The sequence below is a fragment of the Sarcophilus harrisii genome, chromosome 1, assembly GCF_902635505.1.
Source record: "Sarcophilus harrisii chromosome 1, mSarHar1.11, whole genome shotgun sequence".
In the NCBI taxonomy this organism is placed as follows: domain Eukaryota; kingdom Metazoa; phylum Chordata; class Mammalia; order Dasyuromorphia; family Dasyuridae; genus Sarcophilus; species Sarcophilus harrisii.
The window spans coordinates 6,884,588-6,907,297 of record NC_045426.1 but is presented as its reverse complement, the minus strand read 5'-3'; the positions used below and the strand labels follow the sequence as shown (position 1 = coordinate 6,907,297).

The 22,710-nt window shown below is 44.9% G+C and overlaps 1 protein-coding gene across 2 annotated transcripts in view; it reads left to right on the top strand.

Moving 5' to 3' along the window:
- The window catches only part of SUGCT (succinyl-CoA:glutarate-CoA transferase), a 537,637-nt gene that overhangs the window by 78,310 nt on the left and 436,617 nt on the right, over positions 1–22,710 (top strand). The window contains exon 9 of one of the 2 annotated variants that reach the window (XM_031951825.1): positions 12,937–13,032. The exons of the other annotated variant lie outside the window; for it this stretch is intronic. Within the exon in view, the coding sequence (XP_031807685.1) occupies positions 12,937–13,032 (96 nt within the window). The remainder of the gene's footprint in view (positions 1–12,936; positions 13,033–22,710) is intronic. 2 annotated transcript variants of the gene reach the window in all.

Below are 22,710 nucleotides of genomic sequence, written 5' to 3'. Positions count from 1 at the left end.
GCAGTGGGACCAATTAAAAGACTATGGTAACCGTTTAGATGGGAGGTGGTTAGGGCCTGAGCCATGGGGAGGAGGGGGGCCTCTGGGAGAGAGACTAGGAGGAGGGCTTGCGGAAGCTGGCAGGACAGGGTCTGGCCATGGATTGGCTCTTTGGGATTAGTGAGAGCGGGGCCTTTAGGATGGCTGAGGCCATGAGCTTGGGTGATGGGGGCAGGGGGTGCCCAGGGAAGCAGCCCCAGGCAGAGAAGCAGCTGTTTATCATTTTAATTTCCTCCTCCTGTGAGGATGTCTCATTCTCTATCCTTCCTTCTCCCCGCAATCCTCTATGGGGATGTTGGAGGCTCTTCCGACCTCAGTGCTCCTTCTCATCTTCCTTTCTGCCTTTGACTATTGATTGCTCATTTATTTTTCTTTTTATAAATTAAATCTTTTAATAAAAGCTTTTGATTGAAAAGATAGTTTTCAACATTCATCTTTGCAAAACCTTGTGTTCTAAAATTCTCTCCCTCCCTCATTTCTTCACCTCCCCTCGACAGCGAGCGATCCAATTTCTTGGGATTCTCTTAGTTCTTGGTTCCTGTGCCACTGGATGGCCTTCCTGGTGCTCTCCCTGCTTCTGCTTTTCTCCCTTCCTCTCCCTCTTGTAACCGGTCCCAAGATTCTTTTCTCACTCTGACTTCTCACTTGCTGATCTCTCTTTCAGTGAATCCCTCCACTCCTATCTCTAAATTCTATTCCCCAGATCTATAGCCAACTTCTCTGCCGAAGACCTTTCTTTGTCATTTCCTTTAGGAAATCTCCCCTTGGCTGCCCAGTGATCCTGTTAAATGAACAGATTGTGGTGTAGTTTGAAGGATTCGAGAGATTTTGATCCAAATCCCAGGTGAGATTCTTGCCAACTGAGTCACTGTGGAATTGATCTCTGGATCCTTTGTGCCCGCTAGGTCTCTTTGTGGTGAAATCTTGACTTTATGTAGCTTAGAGATCACGAGGATGGCTGGGAGTTTTCTGAAGGCCCTTAAATGTTTTTCGATTGGTTGAATGCTGAGCTGGCGAGGCTCGCCAACAGGGCTGCAGTCACTTTTAAACAACTTTGGTGAGACTTTCTCCCTCCCTTCTCTTTTTGCCCTCCTGGAGTGACTTTCCTTTCAACCCAAGCCCCAGAAAATAGCATTTATTTGCCTCAAAACCAGCCCAGCCATTTGTTCCTTAGTCATAGCTCTTCAGTTGCTTGGAGAAGACACTGTAAAAGTCTTCTCTCTGCCTTAGCTCAGTGTAAATAAACAAATAAAAAATCATTTTCCTTTCAATTTCTGACCCTCCGGCCCAAGATCTCACGCTGGCAAAACCAGAACTCTCTTTGGTTCTTCCAATTCTCTCCATTCACTAGTGTATTCTAACCAGAGGACACACAGTTTCACAATGCAAGTTGTTAACGGTCTTTTCACATTTACTGGCTTAAGTGACAAAATAAATGTTTATTCACAAAAGGGTAAACACACTTTGGAGAAATTAGTATGAGCTTCTAAAGGTCCTAACAGGCTCGAGCCCCCTTTAGAAAGAGGGGGAAGAAAGGGGAGAAGGGAAATGAGGAGCCACTACCTTTATTCTACAGATTTGGCGGGTTCTGACAAGGAGGGGTCCTTCCCCATGTGGCCGGTGACTGATTCTCCCCCACTGCCTTGGGGAGAGAGCCCAGTCCTGCTGACTTCATTATTGTTGTGATCTCCATGACAGCTGCCCTTTCGCTGCTTCCTCTTCCCAGAATCCCTTGCCTTCTTCCTCCTTCCTCTTACAATTCTAAAAGATGGGAAAGAATTGATTTTTTGTGCGTAACTTAGCTCCTCTGCCAGTCCCAAGGTGAGGGCAAATCTTCCTAGTGGGCGCTGAAGAGGATGCCCTCTGAAACCAGCAGTCACCTGACTTGCAGATGCCCAGTGTCAATGTGGCCAAGATGGCACTGAAGGAGTCTTTGAAATGGTGAACTGAGAAATAGCCCTCCTTAAATCATTATGAATTAAAATTGTATGAATTAATAATAAATAATTATGAATGAAGGAAAAATGAATTATGAAATTATGTCTGGGCGGTTATAGGCAACCCTGTTGGTCTGTAATATTAGTCCAGTTCCAGGGCCATTGATTATTGAGTTTTCAGGGGAGTTTTGAGGTTACTAGTTAATAATATTTATATAGTATCCATTATGTGCCAGCCACTGTGCTAAATACTTTACAAATATGATCTCATTTTATTCTCACAGCTGCCATAAGATGTAGATAATATTATTATCTCTGTTTTACAGTTGGGAAACTGAGGCAAATAGTGGTTAAACGACTTGCCCGGGATCATACAGCTAGTAAGTGTCTGAGGCTAGTTTTGAACTCAGGTCCCCTGACTTCAGACTCAGCTCTTTCTCTACTGTATGGCCTAGCTATAGTATAGAGCTTTGTCATCTTCAATCCATGAATGATATGGAGCTTCTGATAGGTAATTTTAGTCACTGAGTCATTTTCTTGGTACTCAGTAAATGTAAATTATATTTTGTAACGTATAATGATGTGTTACACAGCTTTTACCATTTCCTTGTATAATTGGAACAGACCATGAAGTCTGGACTTTTTAATCTATTTTATTTTATCTTATTTTATTTTATTTTATTTCTTTTTACCAATAACCTTTCTGTAATTCTGGTGACGATGACGATCTCTTGAATGGGTACCCTGAAGTCCTCTATTTCTATCAACAGATTCTTGCTTCTTTGTCAGTATATTCATGGTTGGATTCCTGTGGCTGTTGATCATGGAAGGCCTTGTGATTCATAAAATATTTTAGCCTGATCACCTCTTTGGTTTGGAAGCCATGTTCCTTTCCAGTCACCAACGATGGTCGTGAGCTTAAGGCAAGGTGGAGTCATAAAGGACTTTAATCGAGAAACATTTATTAAGTGCCTACTGTGTGCCAGCCTGAAACTCAGCCACTCTTGCCTCCTCACTGGACCTCCCCCATGTCCCAACCAGAGAGGGGAGGGAGGGTGGGCCACGAGATCAATGGCTGGTTATTGGGCTGACTTTAAGCACATTTTATATAGATTTTCCTTGACATTATTGTGTTGGTGGCATGTTTTACATAAAAAAGTATTTTCAATGTGGATAACAGATGCCTTAGTGTTCTTACTCTATATTTTATAGATTTTCAGTATGCGAATAAGCCATAAACGGGGGACTCAGTCAAAGGCTTATTATTCCTATTGCCTCCTCCTGGTCCCTTTCAGCTCGTAAGCTGTGGTCCGAGAGTCGCCCAGCACACTTCGGTTTGCTTGGGGTAATTGCCGCTGTAATTTTGAGAACAGCAGCTCTATCTGCCTTCCGAAAAAGCGAGGCGCCCGATGCTTCATCCGGATCCGCAAGGTGATGGGCTCTTTGCGTTTTTCCACCAAAGAGGGTCATGATGAAGGAACCAAGTTCTCTGGCACGAGACCCCGTGTCCGATAAGGGCTTTGGAAAGGAAAGCGGGCCCGCTGTAGGGATGTAACAAAAAAAACCACTCCATTGACCCGTCTTTCCACTTACTCATCGATGTTTTTTCCTGTGATTCATAATACCCTCGATTGACTGAGGGAGGCCGTGGTTCCTTGTAAAGCAATTACATTTGATGTGCTATCTTAAATCTGCTTTTGAAACTTCCTCTTTCTTTACTGTCTGGTCTTACTTTCTGGCATTTAATATCAGGTTTCCTCATCTGTTTGATTTTCTGATTTCGCCAGATTGGGCCCAATTATTCCGGGCATTGTGGGGATCTGTTTTCCTCTTAACTTGGGGATGCAGAATAAACATCGCAGGGATTTCGACATCCTTGATAATAATATAAAGGAATGTGCATGTGGGTGTTCCTTTTATTGCCTTTAAAAGAATGGGTGCCCTGAGATGGCCGGGACGATAGCCAGGTTATGGAGAGCCAGCTGTCATGGCGAATGAAGGCAAGCTGAGATCGCTATCATGTTATTGGAACGTGCCCATCTACAAATGTCTACAGGTGAAGACAGGCCGGCTTTGGAACTGGGTTCTCATCATCCCAGAAAGGAAGCTGAGCTCTATTTTTGCTTAATGTTAAACTGAGAGTTGAGTAGACTCTTCTGAATGGTGATGGGGGTAGAAAAGACTACTTGTTACCTTTTGAGGGGTCTGTGGGTCTCCAGTGTGGGGTACAGGAAGACTAAATGGGGACATGAGGTTCTTGGAACTGGGGAAAGGAGGTGAGAATTCTTCTTCTATGGAAAGAAAAAAGGATCTCCAAATGATGAACCATCCTTCTGATGATCTCTTCTGCCCAATTACCTTTAAAGGCTCCTGTTGCCTTCCAGGATCAAATATAGGTGGCTCTGTCTGGCATTTAAAGGTCTTGACCATCTGGAATTGTTCTTCCCTTCCAGGCTTATGAGCTATAACTCACCTTCTGGTCCCCCTGGCCTTTGGGCTATACTCCATGCATGTCTCCCTAATCCTGTGTATGTCATATCGTAGAAGAAAGACTTGGTAATTAAATGAATTGATTATGGTATTGATTATATTGCCATTTGTAAATAAGACTTCTAATGGTGTAGGGAGGTTAAAACCAACCGTCTTTTTTCTTCCTTCCACCAAAGAATCTCCAGAGCTGGAGGACCCTCCCAGGAAAAGGCACCCCTTCTACTGCAGTGAATCTGGTCTGAGAGAGCCCTCCTCTCAATGACTTCTGATCTGTGGCCTTCCCAGGGTTTGACTCTGAACATACAGGAGGGCCACCTGAAGCCTGCCCACCAGAGAGTTTTACAGACCGAAGAAGGAAATCAGGGATCTTAAAACAAAAAACAAAAAACAGAGAAGATTTAAAAAAATCACTTACAAAAAATAAAAAAAAACCCAACAGCACAGAAGACTCTAAAAAAAGTTGCTTACAATACTTCAAGATCTATTCTCAGTAGCTCTGGAGATTATATGATTAGCCTGATGTAGATATGTAATGAGGGTCACCAAGGGAATCCTCCAAAGATTTGATGAGGTCCTCAAATCACTTAATGAATGCACAGAAAAGCATTTATTAAGCAACTACTGTGTACCAGGTGCTCACTATAGAAACAGAAAAGTGAGAAGATCCTTGCCTTTCATGGAACTCATATTTGAATTGGGGGAGTTAAGACATAAAGATGGATTCATCTGCAGGGTGATTAGAAAGGCCCATGCTTCCCTAAAAAGGAGTGGCCATCAGATGGCAATTTCTGGGATTGCGGAGGGCGTGAAGGGAGGGCAAATGGTAGGATGAGGTCGTAGTCCTTCAGCTTATCATAGAGATTGTAGATGGTGACTCCATTTGATGAGTGGCAGTGGAGGAGAACCGAGGGGGCCCAGCCCATCACCTCTGGGAAGAAGGGAGTGGACCTGAGGGTCACAGAGGAGTGGGGAGGTCACTGCATTTCCTCCAAAGGGCTTCGTGGAGCCACAGGATTGATCATGCAATAAGAGGGAAGGGGGAAGTGGGTATTGGCAGGAAGATTTGGGGGGAGAGCTCCCCTTTTTTTCTTCCCCTCTCTTCCTTGCAGTGGAAATACCCAAGAGAGCTAATCCTGAGGGAAGAATTCTGAGAGGAGACTGAAGCAGCTGAGACGCAGAGATTTCATTCAGAAGCTCTTGAGGAGACAGACTGATGGTGTGCGTGTATGTGGTTGTGGTAGGAAGGGTAGGGAAAGATTTGAAATCCCCTAGTCAGTGTGAACCTGACCTTTAGCCTTCTAGCCAGAGAATGGGAGTTTGTTGGGCAGCACCAGTTTTGGGAAGCTGGCTCATCAGGAACTCCCGAGGTTGAGAATTCAGGAACTGGCTTTCGAGAGGGAGAAAATTTCCCCCAAATATGTTTCTTGGTAAAGGAAACATGACCCCGGAGCTGAAGGACTAGAGCCACATCACAGAGTGGCGATTACTTTGATTTAAAAAGTACAATTGGACAATTCAGATCGGATGTGAAGAGGGATTGTTTGAGTAACGTTCCCCAGAGTGTGTGTATTTTCCTGGAAGAGCACAAACCACAGGATGGTAGGATGAGCCTTGGTGGGATTGTGTCGGAATGATGGTCCTGGTACTCCTTGTTCAATGCCCTCCCAGGGAAGAAGGAGCTGGCGGTCCATTTGCATGCATTATGTCTTTCTAAATCTATTACTGACCCGCACCAGTTCTAGATCTTTTGTGTATTTTCTGAGTGAAATAAAAGCTGTCTCATGCGCTATGTATATATGCATTATCCTGATTGCTTATATGGAAACCAAAGACTCCTTTTACTCACACATAAGCCCATCCTCAGCTCTGTTTTGAAGATTTCCTAGAGTGCTTCCAGGCACAGATAACAAACTAAAGAGACTTTAGGACTGAACTCAAAGATCTTTGGTGGGGGTGGGGGGGGGAGTGGAACTCAGACCCTGGGCCATGAATTACAGAGGATGGCAACGCTAATGGAGGATAGCTCTAAATGTAAAATTTGAGTAGGGAGACCCTTGGACAGGATGGGGGAGGATCTTTGAACTCTAAAAATTCTTTCATTCTGTTTATAGACCTAGTGTTGTGGCCAAATAAAATGGGGGAAAAACTTCTTTTTGTGCACCTTTAAAATGAATCAGTGCTGAGCGTTATAAGGGGATTAGAATTCCCAGCATCTTCCTTGGTCCAATTCTCATCTTCTTTCTACATCTGGAATAGTAGTTGAATGCAGAATGGGGCCCCCATCGCTCAGAAGTATACATGGTTGGTTATATGCAGAAACTCCACCAAAGGGAGAGCTTTATTTAACCCCTTCAGTTTTTATTTGAATCACGACAAGAGCCAGCTCATTATGACCATGGTTCATCTGCTAACTCCTCTGTGATTGATGGTTCACCCACAACAAACAGTTCATAAGGATGCGTTGATTCGATCTGATTCCAGACTCCTCAGAAATCTCTCTTTTGCTTCAGTGCTGAATATTCATTCAGGGAAAGGCTGCCCTGGAGGTCGGGGGTCCAAATTCTGGGTTTGCTCTGTGGCTTTGGTTACGTCACTTCATCATTCTCTGGGGAACTCTGCCTCCTCCTCCGTCAACTGAGGGATCCGTGCTTGCCAAATCTCAGCTGCTTTTTAGTTCCAATTCTGTGATCTTATGGTGAATACTCCCCGGGAAATTGGACTTGTTTTGATCTGAGTCTCCGGGAGCCCCCAAATCTGACACATATACAACCCAAGTATAACTCGTAATTGTGCTGTCTCCCTCTGTAGATATGTGTGCTTTTCCTGTCAAAGACATTTCACTGAAGGGATGTACTCTGTACTGTATTCTGGCCAAGGAAGTCCTAAATCTGAATGGATGAGGAGGCGATTTCTCTCTGATTTCCCTCTGATTTCCACTTTGGCCTGCCCGGCCGTTCTCTCACTGAGCCCAAGGCAGGATGGGGCCCACTCTGTTGTCTAAAACAATGGTTTCACTGTCACAACAATTACTTTGCCCTTTAGGGAACTTCTGCCTTGAAGATGGCGGATCTCTAGCCAGGAGCACCATTTCCGAGGGGTCCCGCACTTCCAGACCTCCAAGGAGGTCCTTGTGGTTGTTCCTCCGCGCTTTGGATGATTTCACAGACGCTTTTCTATGTTTTGCTGAATGCCTTGTATCACTTTGTTTTTGGAAGGCAAATGGGGCTAAGTGATTGTTCGGTCATAGAACTAGTAAGTATTAGGCTGGATTGAAGCAGGGGCCTCCTGACTTTAGGACCGGTGCTCTATCCACTGCACCACCTGCCTGCCCCCTCACATCACTTTTTTCTAAAATTATAGCTTTTTATTTACAAGTTCTATACATGGGTAATTTTTCAGCACTGGCAATTGCCAAACCTTTTGTTCCAACTTGCTCTCCTTCCCCCCACCCTCTTCCCAAGATGGCAGGTTGACCAATACATGTTAACTATGTTAAAGTAGAAGTTAAATACAATATATGTCACATCACTTCTTAAAGCACCATAATATCCTTTTGTTTTGTTGTCGAGTCACGTCTGAGTCCTTGTGATCCCAGTTGGAGTTTTCTTGGCCCGACCCTAGAAGGCTTCGCCCTTCCCTGCCATGTTCTACCACCTTCACCCATCCCGCTTCCTTTGGCTGTTCGTTCTCCAGTGGATGAACCCGGAGACACCTGTTTTATTTCCTGATGGTCCTTGGGGGCCTCCTCCTTGGACCATCCTTCTGCCTGTCCATTCCACGGTTCCCCAGAGAGAGCAGAAGGAAGCGGAGCGGGTCTCACGTCAGGGGCTCCGGCCTGGTGGCCAAAGGGCCGGTGCCGGCTTCTTCCAGGCAGGGCCCTCTGATTTCCACTTTGGGCCGCCTGGCCGTTCTCTCGCCGAGTCCAAGGCAGGCTGGGGCCCATTCTGTTGTCTAAAACAATGGTTTTACTGTCACAACAATTACTCTGAAACCAAAGCTGGCTTTTACAAAGAAATAATACCTTGTAAAAAAGCAGCGTTCTAAGAAAATTACATAGCGCCCACTTGATGGAATAATGAGCCCAAGCTTGGGGGACGGCCGCCATGACCTAATGCAATATTTAGCAGGAATATGCTGTATGTAGTTATTAATGTAAAAAGTCACATCCTGCATTCTTCTAATTTGTGGAAAATCTGTCATGAATTGCCAAGGAACCTCTGATTTTTGTACATAACCACATCAGAGATGAGGACTTTCTCTCCCCCCACCCTCCCTGCGCCTTAAAATACATTCTTGTAAATGCTAAATTACTTTCAGACGTGTGATGCCCCTTTAAAAGGTTGGCTTGCTAAGTTTAGCAGTGATGCCTTTTAGAGAATTAATTTTCCCCCCCCAACTTTGCCTCTGAGGAGGAATTGATAAATCGCTCTTTGTTTTGGGGGGAGTGGCTGGATTGGGAGGCTTAGTGCTTGGGGAACATTGGGGCCCACAGAGGAGGGAGGGAGGGAAGGAGGTCCCCATGAGCCATCCCAGGGGAGGGGGTCTTTGTCCTTCCCCAGTGTGGCTGTGGAGAAGGGCCTCTACCTCTCAAAGGAGGCTCCGTGGGGAAAGGGAACATTTGCTGTCCGCAAATATTACCTCACTTGATGGGGAGCCCCACAGAGCACCGGCACCAAAGCAGAATGGCCAGTGGAAGAGCACTAGACCTGAAGACCTTGGGTTCAAATTCAGCTCTGAGAAGCACAGTCTTTAGAGTTGGCTAATACCCCAAGGCCATCTGTTTTACCTGGGTCAGAATGAAAGTCCCCACTTGTCTACACCCAACAAGGAGCCATCCAGCCTTTGTTTGAAGATCTCCAGAGAGAGACGGACTGACAGCTCTGACTTCCAAGAGGGTTCCCCACGAGGGTCCGGAAGGCAACGACCTGCAATGGAATATCTCCAGACACTGCCATCCGCCTTTTCTTTGGATGTAAAGATCCTTGACTTGGAACTCGGGTGGGACAATCTGTAGGATTTCTCTTAGGATGCTGAAATTCAGAGGGGGCCCTGACAATATGTTTTTTATTGTAGAATAGCTGGAATTCAGAGGGGGCTCTGACAGTTTGTTTATTATCAGTAGCATGGAAACAAACCGGCACTCGGGTAGCAAGAGTAATAAGATAACAGCTACAAGGGGGTACCTCTTTCCTCGTGCTGATGGCCAAAGGAACACCTCCTCGCACCCTCCTCTTCCAGCTTGGAGAGGGTGTGGTTGTGCCCTGTAGTCTGAGATGCTCTTCCCCCTTCCCTCCCACACACACCTCCACTCTTCAACTCCCCTGCAGGTTTGCAGCTTGGTTGGGCCCTGGAATAGATTATTGGTTTTCCAAGCTCCAGCTCCTTCCTGTTCTTGTCTCTAGCATCCAGGTTCCAATGCCCTCAAGTTCATATCAGAAGGCGGCGTCCCTGCCGGAGGAGTCCAGATCTCGGTCCACCGGCCCGGCTCTAGGAGGTCACTCAGGCCTTTGTGACTCGAAGCTACACTGGATGCAGCTTTTGGCCAGGAACCCGGCCTCGGGAACAAAACCCAAGGTTCTTCCTTTCAGGCTTCCAGATTGTCAGCTTCCAACGACTGAAAGGTCAAGGAGGGAGGCCTGTACCTCAGGCCAAAAGGCCCAGAGGAGGGGGAGGCCATTGTGTTTTCACTCCTTGCAGCAGCCCTCGCACAGGAGCAAAGAAGTCCCAGAATGAAGAGAGGCAAATAGAGAGGCAAAAGGGTTCCTCCTCCCAGGACATTTTCAAGTGAAGACTGAATGAGCACTTGGATGTTGTACATCCAGTGTACATCCAGGTGTACATAGGATGTTGTAGAGCCTAGATCAGATTAAATGGTTTTAGAAGTATCTTTAAACTCTCAGGTTATGGGATTTTGCTTGGATTTGAATAGGTACAAAGGGTAAACAAATCCACCACTGGCTGGATTCCTAGCTGGCCTCCCCTCTGGGGGCTTTTCTCCACTTCTGGTTCTGACACCAGATATTCCTCCTTCACCAGATACAATATTGTGGAAAACATTTGTTCAGTTTTAAATGTGACCTTTAGTTATTGATCCAGTATCTATGTGGAGTTTATTGTGGGAAAAATTTCTGGTGGTATTTTTTTTAGGGGGGGAGCAAAGGGCTTTTCAGTTTTCCGACAAATTGCGCAGTGACTTCTGACCATATAGTACCTTAATGATAATAATAATAACAAAATGAATAATAATTACACATATCTAGAGTATTTTAGTTTTTGCTAAGTAATTTCTTTAGAACAGCTCTATGAAGTTGGTAAGGAGAGTTGTTATTTACTGTATAGATGAGGGGAAAGAGAGGGAATAAACATTTATTAAGTGCCTACTATGTGTTACTTGATGTTATGCTAAGCTGCTTATACATTTTATTTCACTTGATCCACACAACTACTCTGGAAGATATTCCCATTTTACAGTTGAGGAAACTGAGGCAAATATATTAAATGACTTGTCCAGGGTCACAACATTAGTAAGTAATCTGGTGTATTCTTTCCTAGGATATTGAGGTGGCTCAGAAGATAAACACTTACTACCTGTGTAATCCTGGGCAAGTCGCTTAACCCTGCCTGCCGCAGTTTCCTCATTTGTAAAATGAGCTGGAGAAGGAGATGGCAAACCATCCCAATACCTTTTCCAAGAAAACCCCAAATGGGGTTACCAAGAGTCAGATATGACTGCCACAACTGAAGCACAAAAATTCTTTTATATGATTTTGAAAAGTTTGCAATTCTTTTTTTTTTTGGAGAACTCTTTATTCACATCCTTTGACCCTTTTATTGGGATGGTTTTATAATGCTGTAATTATTATGTAAATTGTTTTCTAAGCTCCACTAGCTTCCCTCAAGCTAAGTTCATCTAAGTCTTCCTGTTTCTCTGAATTTCTTTTCATCATTTCTTATGTCCTAGTGATATTCCATCACACGGCTATGAAGCTGTTCCTCAGTGGCTGGCCCACTTTCAGGTCTTTGCTACCTCTAAAACCTCCTGCTGGGAAAATTTTGATCTCTGTAAGACCTTGCATTCTATCCTTGATTTCTTGGAGATATAATGTATCTCCAGTGGAGAGATCACTCATTCGAATAGTTGGAACATTTTCTCTCTCCCCCGACTTTTTTGGGTGAGGGACAGAGTTCTACACTTGTTTTCATACTGGTTGGACCCATTCACACATATCATTCCTGTCAAAGCTTTTCACTTTAACATAATTGATACGGTTTCATTTCTCTTTTGTTATTTCCTTTATTAAGAAATAAACCCCAGTCAATGTTCCGAAGTAAGACTCTCCAAGCTCTAAGAGCTTCCTCCATATATATGATCTCCCAAAGGTTAACTCCTCCTCTGAGAGAATGGGATTCTGGGTTATCTCCCAGAGTGCTCTCTGGCCCTAAGAACTTCAAACAAGAGTTTGAGTTCTTTTGTTCTGGAATGGTAGTAGAAGGTGCCTCCTTTCATTTTTTAAGTGATGTGACCTTCGGGTGTTGGTTCTCGGGCTGTTTGAAGGTTATCATGGCACGGGGGATAAGTTTCTGTTTTAAACTATTTTTCCCCCTTCCCAAATGATTTTCTGGCTTGCCGGGTAATTCCTGATGAGCTGAGATCATTCAACTATCTCATCCTTTGGTTCTCTTAGAACCCTGGTCTGAGTCCTGGACAACTATATATGCTCTTCCTTACCTTGAATATCAGCTTCCTGTCGGCTCGTTGCTTGGCCCCAGGGGGCACAACAACCAGGAACAATGGGTAGAAGTTAAGGGCAGCATAGATTCCGACATTTATGCAAAACCATCTTCATGATTAGAGCTGGCCACTAACAGTTGTATGGTTCCCTCAGGGGGATGGGTTCCTCCTCCCAGGACATTTTCAAGTGAAGACTGGATGAGCACTTGGATGTTGTATATCCAGTGTGCATCCAAGTGTACACAGAGTGTTGTAGAGCCTGGATCAGATTAAATGGTCTTGGAAGTATTTTTCAACACTCAGGTTGTAGGATTTTGCTTGGATTTGAACAGGTACAAAGGACAAACAAAGGCATTTTAAGTACAGAGTCAACTTGAGGAAACCACTAAAATTAAGATGGCGAATGGTCCATTTTGGCTGAAGCGCGGAGCAGACAGTGGAGACTAAACTAGACAAGTAGCTTAGTCCCAGGCTTTGGAGACCCTACAATGCCGAGTTAAGAAGGCCTTTATTTGCATGTGAGGGGGGGATTGCAGAGCTCTGAGTGGATATGACGTGACCAGACTCACATACACACAAACTCAGTTTTCATGTCCTTGCATTTTGGGTTGGGGAGTTTCTGTACATTCTTGTCTTCATCATGAACCGGAAAGAGACCAAAGAGAATATTCTTGTAAAATGCTCTCTCTGAATCCCATCTCCCGGCAGAAGAGACTGACCCTGTCTTTTCCCCCTCAGGTGGCCTGTCTGAGCCATGTGGCGGCCAATTACCTCATTGCTGGAAAGGAAGCCAGGCGCTGGGGCACTGCCCACGGCAGCATCGTCCCCTACCAGGTGCGTGCCAAAAGATGCCCCTCGGGTCCTGCGCGCCGTAGCCCGAGGAAAGGTCGGCCGGCCCTCCCGACCTTTAGAGTGTTCCATAACACGCCGTTCTTCGGCAAATCAGATTCCCTGCAGAGCCCGAGCCGGGCTTGTTTCTTCAGGAGCAGATTGGTAACCGGAGCCTGCAGGGGATCAAAGGCTCCGGCTGAAAGGGAGCCACTCTGGAGCTCATGTTACGGCCTGGCCATTTTTACCCAAGGGAAATTCAGCCTCAACAGATTTATGAAAACGTGATTTGTTTCTAAAAATACTTTGTGAATATTTATTATTTTTATTTTTAGCAGCACTATAAGGTTAAGCCTGATAGAACTGACCCAAGAAAAAACACCTAAGTAAAACAAACTTGCGTGTCTGTCCGCACACAGCCCAGGGGCCAGGGGTCCGCGGTCTTTCTTTAGGGGCTGGGGGTCCAGGCCTTGCTTTAGGGACTGGGGGTCCATGGCCTTGCTTTAAGGGCTGGGGGTCCATGGCCTTTCTTTAGGGGCCAGGGAAATGCGTTTCCTCTTCAGCTTTCTGGAGTCCAGACCGCTCAGTCTGGGACTGAATTTGGAGGTGTTTAGGGACTGGGCTGTTCTGTCACACGTAGGGTTGTAGGCGTCTCTGAGTTGCTCATTTTTGTCGTTTCTTTTTGCCCAGTAAGATTTCCAAAGATTCGCCGGTTGGTTCCTCCATTTCCCAGCCCACGAGCACCCACTCTGGCACAAGTCAGAGTCAAAGGCATTAGTGATGGGCTGCATGATGTTCAGCTCCGGATGGGGCCAGATGATTATTGTTGCAGAGTATAATTATACCTTGGAGAAAAGAAAAGGGTCCGAGGGTCATAGATTTGGACTCAGCTCTTCTCTTGGCTTAGAGGTATAATTACCCTTAACTGTGGCACCGTGACTGGAGATCCAGGCTTGGAGTCAGGAAGAGCTGAGTTATGTCATTTAGCCTCTTTTTGTGTCAGTTTTTCTGCAAAATGGGGATAATAATAATTCCATCTCTCAGGGTTTTTTTGATGATCAGATGAGACATAAAAACCACTTAGCTAGCCCATGGCCGGACCCGTAGTAGTGTTCCCTTCCCCCTTAGGTCTGCCTTACCTTTGCTCCTCTACGCAAACATGAAAGGTAGTTTTGGAAAATAAATCAAAACTCCCAAGTGGCCCTTTCTGAATATTTTAGTCAATATGTGGGTGATTTTGGCCCCTATCCCTCATTATTTATACAGACAAATGAAGAGCATCTTTAATTTTTAGGGATCCCACATCTTTAGCTTTAGGCAAGCATATCCTCTCCTTGGGCCTCAGTTTCCCCCTCTGTAAAAGGGAGAGGGGCATTCTCTTTGTCCACAGAGGACCCTGAGGAGCCCGGGGGCAGTCTCAGAGGCTGAAGTTCTGGGGAGGGTACCCTCACAGGACAGCTGCCTGAGCACCCTGTATGTAGAAAGACGCCAGACTCAGGCGGGTGCTCTGAAGGCTCACCTTCTCCCCTGAGGACAAAATAACAAGAGTATGAAATTCTATGACTTTTCATGGATAGAGTAAAGGAAACATTCCCTGTACAGGAATGGCCAGGGGCACCCGAACCCCCCCCAGGGATGGTTCTCTAGTGGAAAGAGCGGCTGCCTGTTTGTGTTCTGTGGGTATGGCGTCTCCCCCTTTACTTTGAGAAGAAAATAATCCACTCATTCAATTAAGAGACAATTATTAATCTTCTACCATGGGGAGTGATGTGGTCTGGTTGAGAGAATACTAGTCTTGTTGTCAGAAGGTCTGGGTTCAAATGCTGCTGCTCGTACTTCCTAGTTGTATGATCTTGTTGAGGTTCAAAAGGAGACCCCACAAGGCTGGGTCGTAGACCAGTGTCCCGAGGTGTCTCAAAAGAATTCGCAGACTTGAACCCATCTCCATGTCAAGGGGCAAAGTTTATCATAATAAGCACCAATGGAAGTGGGCTAAGTTCCAAAAGGATTGAGCAAAGAACCAGGAGCAAAAAGACAAATCTGTAGGAAAAGACAGAGATCTGGTTTCTCATGTCCCTGATGTGCTAATTTTATGGCTTAGAGACAGAACTGAGGAGTGGTCTGGGCTGCATCTCAATATTGAATTTTACGGTTTAGAGGTGGTGTTAAGGAGTTGTATGGGAAGCACCTCACCATTTGTCTCAGAAACTCTGTTATTATTGACCAACAGATTGTTATCTGGCAGTTAGCAATGGTTCTAGGACTATAATATAGTATTCCTAAGCCAGGAGCCTTTTAGGATCATTGACAGACAGATGGTTAGAACAATAGCACTTCTAAGGTCTGGGGACCTCAGGATTACTGCTATATTTCTCCTAGAAGCTGCATCCCTATCAGTCTTGGACAAGCTATCTCTGTCTCATTAACTCAATCTTAGATGGGCTGTAAGCTCTGCCGGGGAAAGGCCTTTCCTTCCTGAACAAAACACAGATTTCTGACATTAGACCTCCTGATCTAACACACAACACGCGTGCTTGGTGAGGGGCCGGATTGCAAGGCAAAAACTTCCTGAAGGAATTGCCTTCAAAAGCCCTTTTCTGGTTCTGGTCAGTTAATGCCCAAATGGCCCTGAAATACTCAGCCAATCATTTGGCTGAAAGAGCCCCTGCTTAGCTTTGGCACCCCACCTCCCACTTTGGAGGTTCTTTCCCCTCACTTCCCGTTGGTCATCGATGGCTTCAGGGCTGCCCAAGGTTACTGAAGACTCACTTCCCTCCGCTCTCAGCAGCCCCTTCTCTCCCTTCCGTCCCCCTCCCTGTACCTCTCTCACCAATGGTTTGGAAAAGGACCTAACGTGGTCAGTGCAGGCCCCCCCATCACAAATCAGGGAACACAAAGGCCTGCAGCCTGCTCATGCCCTCAGGGCTCTCCCCACTGCCTTTTGGATGTTCTGCCACTTCCATGTTTTAGATGCTGCCCTGTTCCATGACTTGTGGCTATGGGGCATTGTCAGGAGACTATGGATCCTAGAAAATTGAGTTTTGTTTCTGGAAGGAACTTTGCATCAATGAGAGCAGCTCCATATCCTGAGGGCCTTCTTCAGTTCTGGACCAAGCTCTCTCCCCACCTGTAGCATCCTTCCCAGGTCGATGAACCGTTGCCCAAGCTCTGCTGACTTTGGACATCCGGTCATCGGCTTTGGACATTCATCTGTGACTATTTACATGTGAAGGACACCGGACTGGACGCTGCAGGGGGTATGGAGCCCTTACCTCTGACAAAGCAGAGGAGGACTCTCAGAGCCACGGGGGGCTCCTGACGGCAGAAACTCCTAGACTCGTTTCTTCTTAAAGATAGAAGCATCGGCTCAGTCTCCTGTGCGCGTGGACGCTGGGCTGGTTTGTTCGGAGCTTTATTATCTGAGAGGAACAAGAGAAGGTTTATGAGGATCTTACTGTAGGAGGCCACAATCATCTTGTTTCCTCTCCGAGGAGACCTGGTTAGGGCGCCGTGATTAAGGGATAAAGGCAGATTTGGGCCAACTGTAACTTCCATACCAAGATGGGCTCAAGATATGTTTATAAACCCTGGTCTGTTTCCAATTTTTAAAATAGATTTGGAGACTATTTTTATGGGTGAATGCCAGGATAATTATCATTCCAATTTTAATAATAGAAACAGTTTAGTACCTAATCTGACTTGTCTGTATTTTGAGCTGAAAGCCCAGTGCAGATGACTCTTGGGATCTCAGAAAATTAGGGCAAAAACGGGTTCTCTGTTCATCTCCTTGGACCCTCATTAAACCCTCTCTGAAATTGTATCCTTATTCATCATATTCTTGTTAAAATCGGCAATGATACACTGATTATAGGGTATTAATGGACTGAATGTAAATTCCTGAAAGGTAGAGATGCTTGCTTTTCCCAAAATAGCCAATTCCTTATTGTTCAGGAGGATTATCCAATTTGGACTCTGAGTCTTTCTTCTCTTCTTTTTAGTCACCCAATTTTTGAATACTTTGCACCTCATTTATCATTTTCCTCAGGGATATAAAAACAGATGAAAATCCCAAGCAGGCAGTTTTTCTACTTGTTAGCCACCTTGTCTTGGATTTTCCCTGAGATAGACTGAAATTATAAAGATTATAAGAAATTTCAAAGACTGTTTTTACTTTTGGATTATCTATGCAAACTTGATTTCTCATTGCCATGAAAATGGCGGCCAGGTTTCAGCTACCAATCTTCCTTTTTCTTTTCCTTTTCTACTCAGCTAAGCTGATTTCCATTTTATCCAGACTTCTCTGTTTACTTTTAAAGCCCAACATCACTTGGCTCCCCACTATTTTTCCAGTGTCATTTATTCCTCTCTGGTGTGTGTGTGTGTGTGTGTGTGTGTGTGTGTACGTGATGTCTATCCATTTGCTTATTAATCCATTTTCTATTTATATGGCATACATTTATATGCTTATTTAAAAATATTTATTTATATGTTTTTATTTACTTGTGGTCTCCCCCATTAGAATGTAAAATTTCTGAAAGGAGAGATTATCTTTGTACTTTTATCCTCAGTCCTTGGCACACCATAGGTGCTTAATAAATGTTTGTTAATTATTAGGTATTCATCAAGCCCCTACTATGTGCTAAGCTTTATGATGACTATAGGACCAAAAGGAAACATTCCCATTTTTAAGGAGCTTACATCCCACCATATACGAGTGTACTCAAGAGAATTGCAATCGAACTTTTGAGGCAAGTTACAATCCTGGCTGTTGAGGGATGGAGAGACCCCACATAGACAGTTGCACATGGCTCAGAGTGGTTCCTTTTATAACTCTTTCTTTTCTTTCCATGCTGTAAGTGCAGAGATGTGTAAAGGAGAGAAAGCAAGCTTGTGATTTCATTAACTGGAGAATTTTGTCGAGGAAATTCCCTTCGTGACCCAGATGGACACTTTCTCTGCCATTTTTCTGAGAGGTGAAGGGACCTGTGGTGTGGGAGAGCCTGAAGCTGGGGACTACCCCAGCCAGCACAGACAATATTTTAAAAATGGCATTTTAGCAATGGAAAGAGAGAACCACAAAAAGGAGACACTGAAAATCCAGCATACTCTAGGGACATTTCCGGCATCCAACTGGGGAACCACAACAAGGAAACATTCTTGGTGGCATTGGAGGAAGGATGAATGTTTGGTTTGGTTCTCCAAGATTTTTTTTAAAATAGTATTTAATTTTTTCCAATTACACGTTAAGACAATTTTAAACATTCATTCTTTTTTTTTTTATTAAAGCTTTTTATTTTTCAAAACATATGCATGGACAATTCTTCAACATTAGCCCTTGCAAAAGCCTGTGTTCCAATTTCCCCCCCCTTCCCCCATGCCCTTCCCTAGATGGCAAGTAGTTCAGTATATATTAAACATGGTAAAAATATATGTTAAATCTGATAAATCTGATATATGTATACATATTTATACAGTTATTGTGCCGCACAAGAAAAAAGAGAAGCAAAATAAAATGCAAGCAAACAACAACGAGAAGAGTGAAAATGCTATGTGGTGATCCACACTCAGTTCCCACAGTCCTCTCTCTGGGTGTAGATGGCTTTCTTCATCACTGAACAATTAGGACTGGTTTGAATCATCTCATTTAATATTTATTCTTAAAAAGTTTTGAGTTCTTAATTTTTTCCTTCCCTCCCTCCTTCCTTCTCCCTCCTCTCTAACATAGCAAGCTACAGGTTATATATGTGCAGTCATGGAAGACATATTTCCATATTAGTCATATGATGAAAGAAGAAACAGACCAAAAGGAAAAAAAAACTCATGAAAAAAATAAAGTGAAAATAATATGCTAGGATCTGCCTTTGGGTCCAGGAAGCATTTTCCATTTCCAACAGCCTTTGGGTGTTGTCTTAGATTGCGATGCTGAATCATCTCACAATGTCGCTGCTCCTGTGGACAGTGTTCTCCTGATTTTGCTCACTTCACTTTGCATCAGTTCGTGAAAGTCTTTCCAAGTTTTTCTGCAATCCATCTGCTCATTTAGCATTACATTGCATTTATGTGCCACAACTTGTGTTGATGGACATTCCCTCAATTTCCAATTCTTTGCCAAACAAAAGAGCTGTTATATTTTTATTCATGTAAGTCTTCTTTCTTTTTCTTTGGTCACTTCAGGATGTATTTCTGGATCAAAGAATATGCCGTTTGATTGGCTTTTGGGCATATTCCCAAATTGCTCTCCGGAATGGTTGGATCAGTCCACAACACCAATTTTCTCCAACATTTATCATTTTCATTTTTTGACATATTAGCCAATCTGATAGATGTGAGGTGGTACCTCAGAGTTGTTTTAATGTATATTTCTCTAATCGATGAGGATTTGGAGCATTTCTTCAAATGACTATAGATGGCTTTAATTTCTTCATCCAAAAACTGCCTATTCATAGCCTTTGACCATTTATCAATTGGAAAGTGGCTCATATTTTTATAAATTTGACTGAGTTCTCTCTATATTTTAAATGAGGCCTTTATCAGAGACACTTACTGTAACTATTGTTTTCCAATTTTCTGTTTCCCTTCCAATCCTGGTGCATTGCTTTTGTTTGTGAAGACTTTAAAATTTAATGTAATGAAACTTCTCCGTTTCTTATCTTGTAAAAATCTCTTGTTTAATCAAAAATTCTTCCCTTCTCCATAGATAAGATTTTTCTAAAGAGTTTGGATATGGCTAGGGAAGCTGGAAATAACACAGATATGTTTGTGTATTTATGTTATATATATGTTTATTAAAAAGTTATAGGACTTCAGTCTAGAACTGTTTGACTATTTTTCTTGAAAACTTTTCATTCTGATTGAAAACCAAAGATGATCATTAAGAATCAAGAGGGGAGGGCTTCGACTGGCAAGCCAGGAGCTGCCCCCTTTCCTCCTTTTTCTTCCTTCCCTGAGAATTGCCTTGGTCAGCATTTAATCGAAAACTGTCGTTCTAGGCCATGGTTTACAATGAAATGAATGTTTCTGAATGTAGAGAACACTCTGCTCCTCAATTCCTACTAAGAGACAAATATGTTCTTGATCTCCAAACCTGGTAAAGAGGGAGTTGCAAAAAGAATAGCAGACTTTGTTTCTTAGTTTTTTGGTTTGTTTTTAACATGACCTGTTCCGGATCTGTCCCCAGCGCAGAAAACCCTTCCCTTCTGCAGATGGGGACTTTTTCTGTTGCTGAGCATCTTATGGAGTCCCTCGTTGAAATGGTTCCACTCGGTGGCAATGTCTTGGAAGAAGGGCTTGAAATCCAGTCCTCTCAAAGCCATCGTGCAGTGGCTTTTTTAGGGACGAATATCATAACACGTTGACAAATAGAATACAGAGTTAGCCAAGCCCCACCAACTGTCCATCGTGAAAAGGTGAGATAGTTACAATTCACTATTAGAAATACAATCAATATTAAAACACGATCTAGGTAAGTTGTAAAAATTATGACTCAATCAACGCAGGTCTGAGGCAAGAGCTAATGTTCAGAGGAGTCTGAACTTTTCTAAAGTGAGTCACACAGGAGCAGTGAAGGTAGAAAGCTTAGTCTACACCTGTTTCTCATTGAAAATCCCAAGTGCTCACCTGCTACCTGTGCCCCCCCCCAGCTGTTGGCCACTGACTACCCCCACGTCACCCCTGCTGCTGTCTTCAGATTTCAGGATCTTTGTCCTATCTCAATCCTCAAAGCTTCTAGACAGCTACACGATTCACAAACTATTCTAACATTTGATATAATTTGATATATAATTTTTGTTTCCTTATCGATATGACTTAAAAGATGAGAAAATAATTATGGGAATAAATCTCTAGAAAAAGGCATGAACACAGATGTTTGTAGATGATATGATTTTTGTATCAGAAAAAAAGAAGGAACTGGGTCTGCTCTCCTTAGAATTGGATCCAGTTTTGCTTTGAACATTTTGAAGTCTGCCCTCCTAAAATCCAGGGGTTTGTCAGACCGGTTGCCGTTTTCTTCTTCTCTTTTTCAAGTTCCAGAGCCTAGGAAATCCCCTCTTTCATTTCGAAAACCTGCTGGATCCTTATTGGTGAGAGCCAGCTCCAGGGTGCCTGTTCACCTCCCTGCTTCTTCTTCCCTTTGGACTCAGTTGTCCTTCTGGGTCATTGTTCTTTTGGCCAGCTCCTCTTCTGTTCTCCCCACTGGGCTCCAATCTCACCCACAAGCCCCAGCGTCACTTTGGCCAAGTCACCATCTCCTGATCTTCTTCTTGGAAAAGTGAGGGGGTCGGTGGAGATGATCCACCCAACTCTTGCCTATCCCCAGGCCTGACCCACCTTTTCCTGCTCTCCTCTTCTTTGGGTCCTCTTCCACCTTCTCCATCTCCTGCACTTCCTCTTCAGCCTCTGCCTTCCCCTCATCATCCTCTACCTTTTCACTCCTTTTCCTCCTTTTTTCCTTTCTCTTCATTCTCCTCCTCCACCTTCTTCTCTCTTCCATCTCATCCCCTTCTCTTTCTCTTCCTGTTCTCCTTCACCTCCTTCTTGCTTCCTCTATCGTTTGCATCTCTTCTTCCTCCTCCTTCTCCCTGTCTTCCTCCACCTTCTTCTCTCTTCCATCACGTCTTTCTTTTCTTTCTCTTCCTTGATCTCCTTCTTGCTTCCTCTCTCATTTCCTCCTCTTCTTTTCCCTCCTCATTCTCTGTCTCTTCTGTCTTCCTCCACTTTCTTCTCTCTTCCATCTCATCCCCTTCTTTTCTTTCTCTTGCTGTTCTTCCAGTCGGAACAAGGCCCAGTGGCCGCCACCAGACGGGCCCGGCCCGAGGAGGACGTTCTCTGGGGGAGTTCTCACTTCTCTGGCCGCGCTCTCTCCCTGCCCCGCGGACTCTCTGGGACAGGGCGGGGTCTGGGAGGGCCCTGCCGGTGGGGCCGGGGGCGCCTGCGCCGCTTCGGGCCTGACTCACAGCAGGGCCCCCGGGGCAGCGCCGGCCCAGGCTCGCCCCGCGCCAGGGTCTGCAGGAGGTGCCGAGATCCTTGTTCTCTTCTCTCTCCTGCCCCTCCCCCTCCCCCTGTACTCTCTTCAGCAAAACCATCTATGGTTCTCTTAAAACACGTTAGATTCCATCTCATAGTATTTATGCACATAAAGGTCTCTTTTTAATTCAGCTTTTTAATTTTTTTTCCTGCTGAGGCGGTTGGGGGTAAGTGACTTGCACAGGGTCACGCAGCCAGGAAGTGCTCAGTGTCTGAGACCACACTTGACCTCCTGACTTCCGGGCTGGCGCCCTACCCGCCGCGCCCCCTGGCGGCCCCTTTAATTCAGCTTAAAAATAATCTTTAATTCCCCGCCTGACAAAAGTTGTTTGTGGAGAATCATTAATGGGCGTAATGGGGGGGGGGGGGGGGGGGGGGGGGGGGGGGGGCGGGGAGTCTCGCGATGCCCTGAGTGAGGTTTGGCTCCTCCCCCCTCTCCCGCAGGGACGGGGCCGTTTCTCTCAAGAGCACTTGGTTTTCTGGAACTGCCTTTGGGTTGTTGGCCCTCCTGTCACGTGCTTCCGAAGGGGGCCGGGCCTCTCCCTGGGCCTGCCAGCAGGGGGACCCCGAGAGAGCGGGATGCAGGGGATCCTAGGAGACCCCCCCGAGCAACTTGGCGGGGCTATTTACCCCCCCCTCCCCTCCCCCCGTCCCGCAAGC